At 45.9% G+C, this 11,003-nt stretch overlaps 1 protein-coding gene across 3 annotated transcripts in view; it reads left to right on the top strand.

Annotated features, from left to right (window-relative positions):
* Positions 1 to 2,692: 2,692 nt before the first annotated feature.
* Positions 2,693 to 11,003, top strand: part of XDH (xanthine dehydrogenase) — a 58,323-nt gene continuing 50,012 nt past the window's right edge. For 2 of the 3 annotated variants that reach the window (XM_040496439.1, XM_040496438.1), the window contains exons 1-2: positions 2,693 to 2,820; positions 9,435 to 9,492. In XM_040496439.1, the coding sequence (XP_040352373.1) occupies positions 2,779 to 2,820; positions 9,435 to 9,492 (100 nt within the window). In that variant the 5' untranslated portion in view covers positions 2,693 to 2,778. The remainder of the gene's footprint in view (positions 2,821 to 9,434; positions 9,493 to 11,003) is intronic. The other variant, XM_040496440.1, reaches the window with a different exon arrangement.

Raw genomic sequence — 11,003 nt, 5'->3', positions numbered from 1 at the left:
TCCAAAGTAATAGAGGCTTGACAGCTGTTGTCTGGCCCTGACCAGACCTCCAGAGAATATTCCAGAAGTTCTCCTGAATTGCTTTTCCTCCAGGGGGTGCTTGGACCCAAGGGAGCTCGCTGTTCCAGAAATAAGGACTTCTCTCGGCAGTGTTTTCATTCTTCACTCTAGTGATTTCCCACAAGTGTTGTTCCAGAAGAGAAGATGCTTCTGTTCAGGGGGACTCGGGACTCATTTGGTTTTTCTGTGGACTTTGAGACTTCACGTGCCCACACAGTATCTATTATAAACCAAGGCATTCCTTAGGGAAAACAGGGTAAGTTCACATAGCGTAAGCCATAGTGGCCCTATTTCAAGCCCCGAGATCCCATTCATTCAGCCCAAATTTGAGAATTCATCCCAACATTGAAAGCATATGCAGGAGATCTTCAGCTTGGGGAGTTGGGGGGAGGAAATGCTTACTTTGGACTGTTTTCTTCTAATTTGTGACATGTTGAAAAATTACAGAGAAGGAAATGGTCCTTGTTTTCTGTTGGATAATGAGCAAGGGTACAAAGTCAAAGTTTTGCCAAATCTCAGTATTCCCGAGATAAAACAGTTACTATAGTTAGTACAGAAATAAAACCTGAATGACAACAAAGGCCCTTATTAAAAATTTATTTCACTTTTGTTTTTTTAATGCTCACAGTAACCAAGGAATTTCACGTCTAGATAGAGAAAGAGGCTGAAGGTCGGCTGCCTAACCTGGGTCTCATTTAATTCTTACTAGACAGGATTCTTACAAAGTAGGCAGTCACCCCCATTTCATAAATGAGATTGAGACCAAGAGAGTGATTTTTGCCAAAGGTCACACAGCAGTTCTAGAGCCATTATTTAAGCCTGATTACCCAACCCTCAACACTGAGCTCTTTCCTCTGCCCCCCACCTTCACCTTGAGAGTCTCCTGGGGCTTTGGCTGCAGTCTAGCCAGGAGGAAGTGGAACCCTTGCAAAACTGGTTGGATCAGTGGATAGAGGAAAAGCCTGTCAACCACAGAAGACGTGAGTGTGGTCAGGGAGTATTGCCCTATTATGAAACACCACCCAGACTCAGTTCTTCTACCTCTCCCCATCTCCTTCCTTCTTCTTCCTTTTGGAGCACTTCTCAATCTTGCCTCTATTGACATTTAAAGACCAGATAATTCTTTGTTGTGTGTGTGGGGGGGGGGGGGGGGGGGGGGGCGGTGCTGTCCTCTGCATTGCAGGGTGTTTAGTAGCATCCCCAGTCCCCAGTTTCTTATCCACTAGATGCCAGTATCACCTCTCAGTCATGGTAAGGACATGGGAATATCTCCTCCCGCCAACCCCCCAGTTAAGAATCATTGTTTTATGGTGACCGGTCATCCCACTTTGTCCTGGACTGAGAGGTTGGTCCCAGTATCAGTGTTTAAAGCGGGATAGTGGGGACCAAAAAGGGACGCTTGGTCACCCTACAAGTGAGATTTCATCTCCTGCTTAAATAAAGTCTGCGGAGCAAGAGGGCATTGTGTTGACAACGTCCTGGCAATCTGCGGTTTCAGTGAGCTGTTGCTACACGGACTACTTCTGCCTGATCCTCCTTTCTTCCTCCAGGTAGCCTGCGAGGGGCTCAGGGGAAGTGACCTCCTTCAGAGAGGCTGGCTGAGTGGCCACGTGCGTTGTTAGAGGACTGAAGAAGACGGGCGGGAACACTCGTGTGTGTGCACGTGTGTGAGCTGGGAGGCACAGGTGGGTGCTGACCACAGAGAGCCTATGGCGCTGTCCAGGTGGGCGATGTTCAGGTGTGTTCACACCAGAAATTCACACTGGATGGGAGAAGGCTTTCAGCTCTGTGTTAAGTTGGCCTGTGCCTCTATGGTGTGGCTGTTTTGACTTATTGATATCGATATTGGTTTATTGTTGATATTTTGAAATATTCTTAGGAGTTACTCTGGGAGCCAATGAGAGGCCTTTCCCTGAGAGAAATAAACAAAAGAAAAACTTCAAAAATGGTTTGTTATCAGGATGATTTTTGTTGTGCTGTTGAGAATACAGGTGCAATAGTTGGAAATATTTGGGTTCTTGGCAAACTTACCAAGTACTACTAAAACGTATCATTTGCCTCTCAGGCACTCAGCTCTTGGGGTCATGCATATACCCATTAACAGGATGAAACCAGCTGAGTTCTGAGGACGACAATGCTGAGGTCCAATGCTAGGTTTTGCTTCTGGATCACTGGGCTCCGTGGCTTGTGACCCCTGTGGTCCTCCAGGCTGTGGGAGAATGAGTCCTTTGTCTAAGTGCTGAGTCTGGGTTGCTGTAAACCTGAATGGTAAAATGACAAGTGTGGACGTGGAGGGTGTGGGTCATTTCTACTGCCGTGGCTCTGCGCATGGCCTTTCTTCCTTCTGTGGCTGCAGCAGAGGGGAGAAGAAGCAGGTTCCATGAGGGCAGTGCTAATGACAGCAGGTCACCTGGCGGCTAGGCCCTCCCCTTCCCGGTTTCTGGGTTTCTGCACGGGCCTCCTGCTGTGCTCTTTGACACATGTGTGGGGAGGGCGATTGACCAGGTAGGAGTGTTTGCATTTTTCTTGATTATGTAAACTGGTTGCTTTTGCCAACACCCTGTGCCCTGAGGCTCTAGGCTGGTTTCTTCCCATTGGCTGGCCAGGTTTCATTTTATTGGGAGGTGTAGTTTCCAAGTTGTCAAGTGGCCATAACTGCTGGTGCCTCTTGGGAGCGAAGCACCTGGAGGCAGGGGGCCCACACCCCATCCCGTAACAATGACAGCGGATGAGTTGGTTTTCTTTGTGAATGGCAAAAAGGTAAGATCGAGCTGGCCTTTGGTCTGGCTTCTCCGCTCCCCCGAATGGAAGTTTGTCCTTTGGAAGAGGCCTGTTCTCTCTTTCTTATTCTCTTTCTCTCTCTCCCTCCAAAGCCTTGCTGCATTTGGGGTAACACTGGGGAGAGAAAAGCTTCTCAGAGCTAGAACACAGTCAAAATACTCCAGGGGCAAAGGAGTGGAGGGGGAGGCAGGCGAGAAGAGCGGTATGAGTTGCCAGTGACTCTGCAGCAGCAGAGACCCTGGCACAAAGCTGGAAAAGGGCACAGGGTCCTGGGTGAGACTGGAGGTTACCCGCCACGCCTCTGTCTTTGTGTTTATTCCAACACATCCTGAGGCTTTCGTTGTTGTCTTTACTGAGAGAAGGAGCAGGAACTTGTTTTCTTGCTAATACCGGGATAGAAGATGTTCGTAGCCTTTGATTCAGATATTTCACATAGGTAAATGTGACAGTTAACTTGTGAGGACATTTACTGACATCTTGTGGCAAGCCACAGTTTTTTGGGTTTTTTTTCCTCCCCGTAAGGGGCATGTTTCTCTCCCTCTCTCTCCCCCCATTGCAATAAATATTTCTAGTCTCTTACTTTGATAAAATTGCTCCCCGGATGACCTCCATTGGTGCATAGGGACGTGGGGAAGGTAGGGGTTGTGGAGCAGAGGGGGCCTTATGATGTGGGTACCAGTCTTCCAGGCACAGCAATGCTATGAATCTTTGCCAATTTCACTGCAGGTGAGGGGTGGGGGGGTGTAAGCACATGCCTAGTCCCATCCCCTTCCCCCCCACCACTGCTGGGGTACCCTGGTCTGCTCCGGAAACCGAGTAGGGAATGAGAGGGACAGTAAAAGGACAGCCATAGTTTTATCTTGTAAAAGGCCATGTGGACGGTGTGAGTGATGAATGTGTCCAAGGTGCCCAACCCCCTCCAAACAAGGGTAGTTTTATCTGTTTTGCTCTATTGGCACTTTTGAGTTGAGAGATTGGGTGACATTTGAGGTAATTTTCAAGAACGAAAATGTACTTCACAGGGTGGGTAGTGGTTAAATTGTCAGGATGTGTTTGTGTGACTAGCAAGGGAATTGCATGAGCCATGCCAACATCCGTGCTCTGAAGACCGTCGGATTCAGTTTGGTTGGTGCCACCGGGAGGCACTGAGGATGAGGTCAGCCGTGTTCTTCCGGGTTTGGTGTGTCTCTCCCTGTAGATTTCTTTTCAGGACTGGCATCTGGCAGCTAGCCATGAGGCAGGGCAAACTTCCCTGCTGACGCTTGTGAGACTTTGGCATCTGACATTTCCAACAACTTTGTTGCACTCAGTGGTTGCGTTGGAGAGTGTCAACAAACAGTAGAGTTGGCTTTCTGGAAGGGTTACCCTCACAAAGCATCTTCTGTGGAATTTTTCTAGTCAATGTTTGCGAGTGAGCACCTGGATTCAGTGACTTCCAAGGCCGTGTCTTACTCTAAGATTCTATTATTTGTTATGCCATCAGTTTGTGTGTGACAGGACAAGATTCTGCTCTTCTTTAGGGATGGTGTGCTGTGACCCACTGGATCTGAAAAGGACATTTCAGGGTCCAACTGGCTTGGCAAAGCTGTGTCCCGCGTATTTCCGCTTCACTTTAGAAGAGCAATTTCAAATTTCTAGATGGTGTCATCACATCAAACCCTACTATCCCTGGAAGCTTTTCCTATTGTCAGTGTCTGTGATGCATACTCAGGTTTGTAAGTTATAAACCTGTGGCCTCTTGAGAATCTGCTAGAAAGGGGGAGAGGCAGTATAAGAAGTGATGAGGTGAAAGCAGTCCTTCGGAAACAATACCAAGGAAGGATTCCCAGGCAGATCAAGGCAGCTGTGAATAAGTTTGTTTCCATTTCTATTTCCAAGACCTTTCTATATCTAACTCTTTTGGTGTTGGATATTATGCAGAGAACTTACCAGAGAAGCTGCTGGAATTGGTGACTCACTCTTTTTTTCTTTTAAATTTTTAATGTTTATTCCTGAAATAGAGAGAGAGAGAGAGAGAGAGAGAGAGAGAGAGAGAGAGACAGAGCATGAGCGGGGGAGGGCAGAGAGAGAGAGACACACACACACACACACAGAATCTGAAGCAGACTCCAGGCTCTGAGCTGTGAGCACAGAGCGCGATGCGGGGCTCAAACCCACCAACCGCAAGGTCATGACCTGAGGCAAATTCAGACACTTAACCGACTGAGCCACTCAGGCACCCCAGAAATTAGTGACTCACTCTTAAATGTAAGCCTCTTATTCTCCCTGTGTGAGACTGTCCAGGACTCTGTCTCCACCAGCTCAGGTTCTGGACTGGGTATAAGATGCCACTGATCAAATACCTCAAGTGTTTTCTGTGGCAGTGATGGGCCTTGATGACCAGTGTCATATCCTCTGTTCTAGAGTCAGAGTTGGAGGGAAAGAAAGAACTGCCTAGGATTTTGGTGTTATCGTAGTGACAGTCATTTTGGTGGGTGGGATTCTAGAGGCAGTGACTCTGTTTTGTGGAGATTGTGGCACCCAGAGGAATCTGGCAGCTTTGGCACGTGGGGCACAGCCAAAGGTGTCCACGAGTGATCCCCACAAGAAGCAGGTGGCAGCTACAGAGAGCCTCTCAGTGGCTTCCACTCACTCACTCACTCACTCACCCCCATTTACAAGCTCCTCCATGGACTAAGCCTGTTGGGTATGTACACACTGGAGGAATATGATCTCTAAGACCAGGCATCAGCCATTCAGGAGCTTGTGAACCAGTTAAGGAGAAGGATTTTCATTCGGCAAAGTAATATATTGCAAAATGTGTTTCACAGAAAATTCTCCCCATGAGATCCTCTTTTCAGATATTCTTTTTCTGTTTTAGAAGAGGGTGTGTTTGTTTATTTTTTTTATGCCTGCCCAGAATTTTATTTTATTATTATTTTTTAATATAATTTATGGTCAAGTTAGCTAACATACATTGTATACAGTGTGCTCTTGGTCTTGGGGGTACATTCCCACGATTCATCACTTACATACAACACCCAGTGCTCATCCCAACAAGTGCCCTCCTCAATGCCCATCACCCATTTCCCTCCTCCCGCCCCGCCTTCTTAAACCACTTAGCACAGTGTTGGCACATAGTAGGTGCCCAATTAATGAGGACAGAATGAGTGCATGAGTACTAAAAGCCCTTACAAGTCCTCTACTGAAGAAATTTAGTTTCTAAACTTTGCACTTTGAAATTATCTTAAATTTGCCTAAAACGTTGTAAGAATACAAAGAGATATTATAGACTACTCACAGTCACCAGCTTAACATTTTGTCATATTTTACTTTATCATTAAATTTGTCATTCTCTCTCTCTGTACGTACACACACATACACACACGCACACACACACGTCAAGATGTTTATATGGTACACACACGTATTAGATTTGTATGTATCTATTTATAGATATGCATGTAGATATATAGATGTATATAAGTACCTAATTAATTTTATATATTTATTTATGTATGTAATTAATAGAAATAAATACATAGAGTATACAATTTTCTTCTTGAACCATTTGAGGGTAAATTTCTGATATAATGCCATTTTACCTCTTAAACCAAGCGTAAGAATATTCTTATAGAGCCAGTGTCTCTAAAAATCAGGGAATGTGGTATTGACATAACACTATTATCTAATCTGCCACCCCTCTGCAGCATATTCCAATGTCCCCAATAATGTCATTTTTAACTTCTCCTAGCGTCCCAGGGTCATACCATGGCAGGATCCCAAGCCCGGGACCCAGGATCATACTGTGGCAGTCGGTTGCCATGTCTGTTAGTTTCCCTCGAGCCGGAATGGCTCCTTAGCTTTCCTTGTCTTTTGTGACACTGATGTTTATGAACAGACTAGACCACTATTTCTTAGAATGTCTCTCATTTTGAGTTTGTGTCATGCTTTCTTATGATTAGATTCAGAGTCTGCATTTCGGGCAGGAATTCCAGAGAAGCGATAAGTGGTTCTCAGTGTGTTGCATCAGGAGGCACATGATGTCAGTCTCCTCTATTATTTGGGATGCAAACTTTGATCACTTGGTTATGGTGGCATCCACCAGTTTTCTCCTCTTTAAGATTACTTTTTTACCTTTTAGAGTTAATCAATAATCCATGAGAAGATCCTCTGAGTCTGTGAAACTATCTTGATCATCAACCTTTCACCCACTAGTTTTAGCTCCCATTGATGTTTCTTGACTTGGTCAGTTATTGTGCTGATTGCAAGATTAGGCTAACTGTATTCATTAGTTGGAACTCTTCTGTCAGAAAGAACTTTCTTTCTCTCCAGTCTGTTTATTTATCAGTTACCACTTTGGACTCGTAAATTTTAGTTTTATTTAATGGTTTATAATCCATTAGAGCTATTTTTTTTTAATTTTTTTTTCAACGTTTATTTATTTTTGGGACAGGGAGAGACAGAGCATGAACGGGGGAGGGTCAGAGAGAGAGGGAGACAGAGAATCGGAAACAGGCTCCAGGCTCTGAGCCATCAGCCCAGAGCCCGACGCGGGGCTCGAACTCAAGGACCGCAAGATCGTGACCTGGCTGAAGTCGGACGCTTAACCGACTGCGCCACCCAGGCGCCCCACTATTATTTGTTTTGATGCTTAAATTTTATCGGAGCAATCTGCTGAACCCGGCATTTCCTAAGCTCATATCCCCATGAAGCGTTTGTCCTTCAGAATGCCCACTGGCGTCCTGTTGAGAGAGGATTCTGTGGAGTTTACTGGAGCAACCCTGTAGCCATGCTGTGAGGTGGCACAGCCATTCTCTGTAGGAATTCAAGGAAGGTTGGACCAAGTGTGCCTGGAGTGATATAAAAAGTCTTTGCCGGAGAGGTTTCACTATAGTATAAAGACTATATTGTCAGGAGAGTAGAAGAAGAAAAGGCTGAAAATGAAGATTAGTAACATAATGGAAAAAGGCCTTGGAAGACAGTCTAAGGAACTTGGATGTTATCTTGAACACATGGGAACGCACAGAAGGCACGGAACAGGGGGCAGATGTGAAGAAAGCCGAGTTGGACGATAAACAGAAGCTACAATTTGGGGGAAGTAGTAAGCTAAGAGGCTTCTTCCTGCAGGAAAGGAGGCAGGGATCTTTATTTGTGTGTTTATGACTTCTCTGAGAGAAAAGAAATAACTCCTTGTGTGCACCTTGTAACCAGGAGTTTGGACAAACTGGATCTGTGGGGTGTGATAAAAGAAAGCTAATTTGTTTTTCTACTTTCCTTTAAACTTTCTTCAAGGGGCAAATTCTGTCAGTTTTATGACTTGTTGGGTTGCTCCTAATCAATAAAGCAGTGCTGTGGTCATTTCTAAGTTTCCATACACAGTCTCAATTCAGGATAGAGAGGTGAGGATAGCAAGAAAGTTCTCATCTAATCAGTGCTGGTTAAGATGGCTTCCCACCATGGGGAGCATTCAACTGCAAGTCTCACGACATTGGGCATGTGTTTTCCTCTGGCCTGCTGCTCTTCCTCGGTCTCCAGTTTAGGGAGGACTACTCCACACAGACTCTGTTGGAGGTCCCATCACCCTCTGCAGTCAGCGTTCTGGGGATGATTTAAACAACTCCACACCAACTTTCTCTCTTCTGCATGGACTACACTGGGTCCTCAGGCAACCCTCCACATCCTCTGCTTTCCCAAACTCTGAGAGTGCTCACCAATTCCAATGCTGCCATTTCTTCTTCAGTAAGCCTATCTCTAGCTTTTAGATACGCAGACCACTATATCCCCTGTTCTACAAGGGCAGTATGTTAGCTTCACATGTAGGGCTATGGAAGCCCCCTCACAAAGTTCGAGGCATGAGATACCTCCTCTCCTCAAGCTTAAGAAGATGTAAGTCTCACAGTACCATTCTCTGGAAAGAAATTCTTGTCACAAATTCTCTCTCTTTAATCATCCCAATCACCCAAACCCTATTACCCTTGAAAACATATGATGAATGTGAGTAGTGAAACAGGTTGTCATGGATTTCCTTAGACTATTTGCATTGAAAACTGGTACCTCACTTTGTAGACCACATTTTCATCTTGTTGAATACATCATTTGTGGGCCTTTGGGTTGAGATCTCCTCCACATCTCACATGTGTTGATGTTATTGACTGTGCTAGCCCAACACACACAATACTCCCTGTGAACACAGGCCAACAGACCGGCTCTCTACCGTCTGAGAATGTACATGCTGGGAGGCATAGCCAGAGACCTGCATGCTGCCATTCTTAGCTGTCCCTGGCATTCACAGGTGTGACCTAACAGCTGGAAATGAGATGTTTGACTTTAAGGGGGCTCTGCCTGGCAAGCCCAACAGAGCAGGTGCAATACCTAAGCCCTCCGTGGTAGGTCCAGAGCAAAGCACTAAGGTAGAATTTTAGAATTGGAGAATATCCACATGTACACAGAACGGCTTGTAGTTCGTATGTTCATTCTAGTGGAATTATCAAGAAAAAGACCTTGGTTTTCATGACATATTTAGCACATCCCTATTAACTCCACAGATTCTTGGGCAAGACAGTGGCTAAGTATACCTAGGATTTATTTTCTTTCTTTTTTTACTCTTATAGGTGGTGGAGAAGAATGCGGACCCAGAAACAACCCTTTTGGCCTACCTGAGAAGAAAATGTATCCTGACTTTGGAGGGGGAGGGGGCGATGGGGACTCATTCTCTAGGCCTTATGTCACTTTCTAGTGACGGGTGGGAGGCTGTGAAGTGCGGAGGACAGAGCCCTAGAGTCTGGCTCTGGGCCCCTGCTTTGTAGCTCTTCACTCAGTAGCTGTGTGACTCTGGGAAGTCATCTGAACCTTCCAGGAGTAAAATTACCTGCTGTCCACTGAGAGGATTCTTCCTGATATTTCTTAAGATCTCTTCCAGGTAAGACTCAAGTGATGCCAGGGTTTAATCCAGGGCGTGTAAAATGAAGAGCTGTGAATGGCCCTCATTAGCCCTGGTTAAACTTCGCCACCATTCCCCTTGAGGAGGGGGCCTTCCTCAGGAGATCCCTGCTGACCCATAGAGGGCTTCCTGGCAATCTTCCCAGCTCTGTGAAGGCCGAGGGAAGGTCGGAGGAAAGGGTGTTCTTTGGGAAAGGATGCCTGAACTGGGGAACTGTATAGAGGTGCCATCCATTGTGGAGATGGTGGGCCCCAGGAGGCAAGGGACAGTGGATTCCTGAGGGGCCCTTGGGATGCTCCTCTTCCCTCAGCGAAGGCAGGGTTTTGTAACATCTAATACCTTGTGGTCTTTCAAGGTAGGAAAGTACTCTGAGACCCTAGAACAGAAACAACAGAGAAAATATGATAGGAGCTGGCATTTAAAGAGCATTTACTATAAGTAGGTGGAGTTCAAGGTGATTTTCATACCTGATGTCACTGATGTCCATAGCCATTCCTTTGACAGAGGAGGAAGTGAGGCTGGCACATGAGAAGGTCCTGCTTCTTGCTCATGTTCTGGGCAAATGCTAACAGAGCCCAGGCTAAAGCCCAGAACCAGGCTTTTAACCTCCCACCCGTACTGGAAACTATTCAGGGTTGGTTGTCGGGATGATGCTCATCCTGACCTCCTCTCACCCCAGGGGCAGGGATGTCCAGTGGCTCATTCAGGTGATATGTCCTGGGACAACAAAGGATTTTTTCAGTTCTCACAAAAACAAGTCTGAAGTCCATGGCCTTACCTCTAGTTCACTCACCTCTTACCGGATGGTGGCTGGCTCTCGTGTACTTTGTCCTGGATTTTCCATCTGGAGAGCGCAAGTCTGGAGTTTCACAGAACATGAACTTGGTGGCTCTTTTGCAGACGTGGAATCACTCAGTAGGCTCAGAAGACTGCACAGAAGTCTGTTTCCAGCCTCTCTACCTGGGAGGTCTGAGAAGAGACGCACATTCTCAGAGATGGTTGACATCAGATTTAGTTTTCTCATAAGGTGTCAAAGGCCAAAAATTCTCAGAAAGGTCTGATCATAGCAATTGCTAGTTTAAAGGTTGAATCTTAAATGAAATCCCAAATGAACGTTTTCACATACATGAAGGCCAGGTGGCTTCTTGCTGTTGGTGGGGAGACTTCATTTCTGGGAGTTCTGGAAAAGAAAGAGGAAAGAAAGAAAGAAAGAAAGAAAGAAAGAAAGAAAGAAAGAAAG

This window comes from Herpailurus yagouaroundi, unplaced genomic scaffold (genome assembly GCF_014898765.1).
Source record: "Herpailurus yagouaroundi ecotype Mexico unplaced genomic scaffold, PumYag 188, whole genome shotgun sequence".
Classification (NCBI taxonomy): domain Eukaryota; kingdom Metazoa; phylum Chordata; class Mammalia; order Carnivora; family Felidae; genus Herpailurus; species Herpailurus yagouaroundi.
The sequence above is the reverse complement of the archived record's forward strand: the minus strand, read 5'-3'. Positions and strand labels throughout refer to the sequence as shown.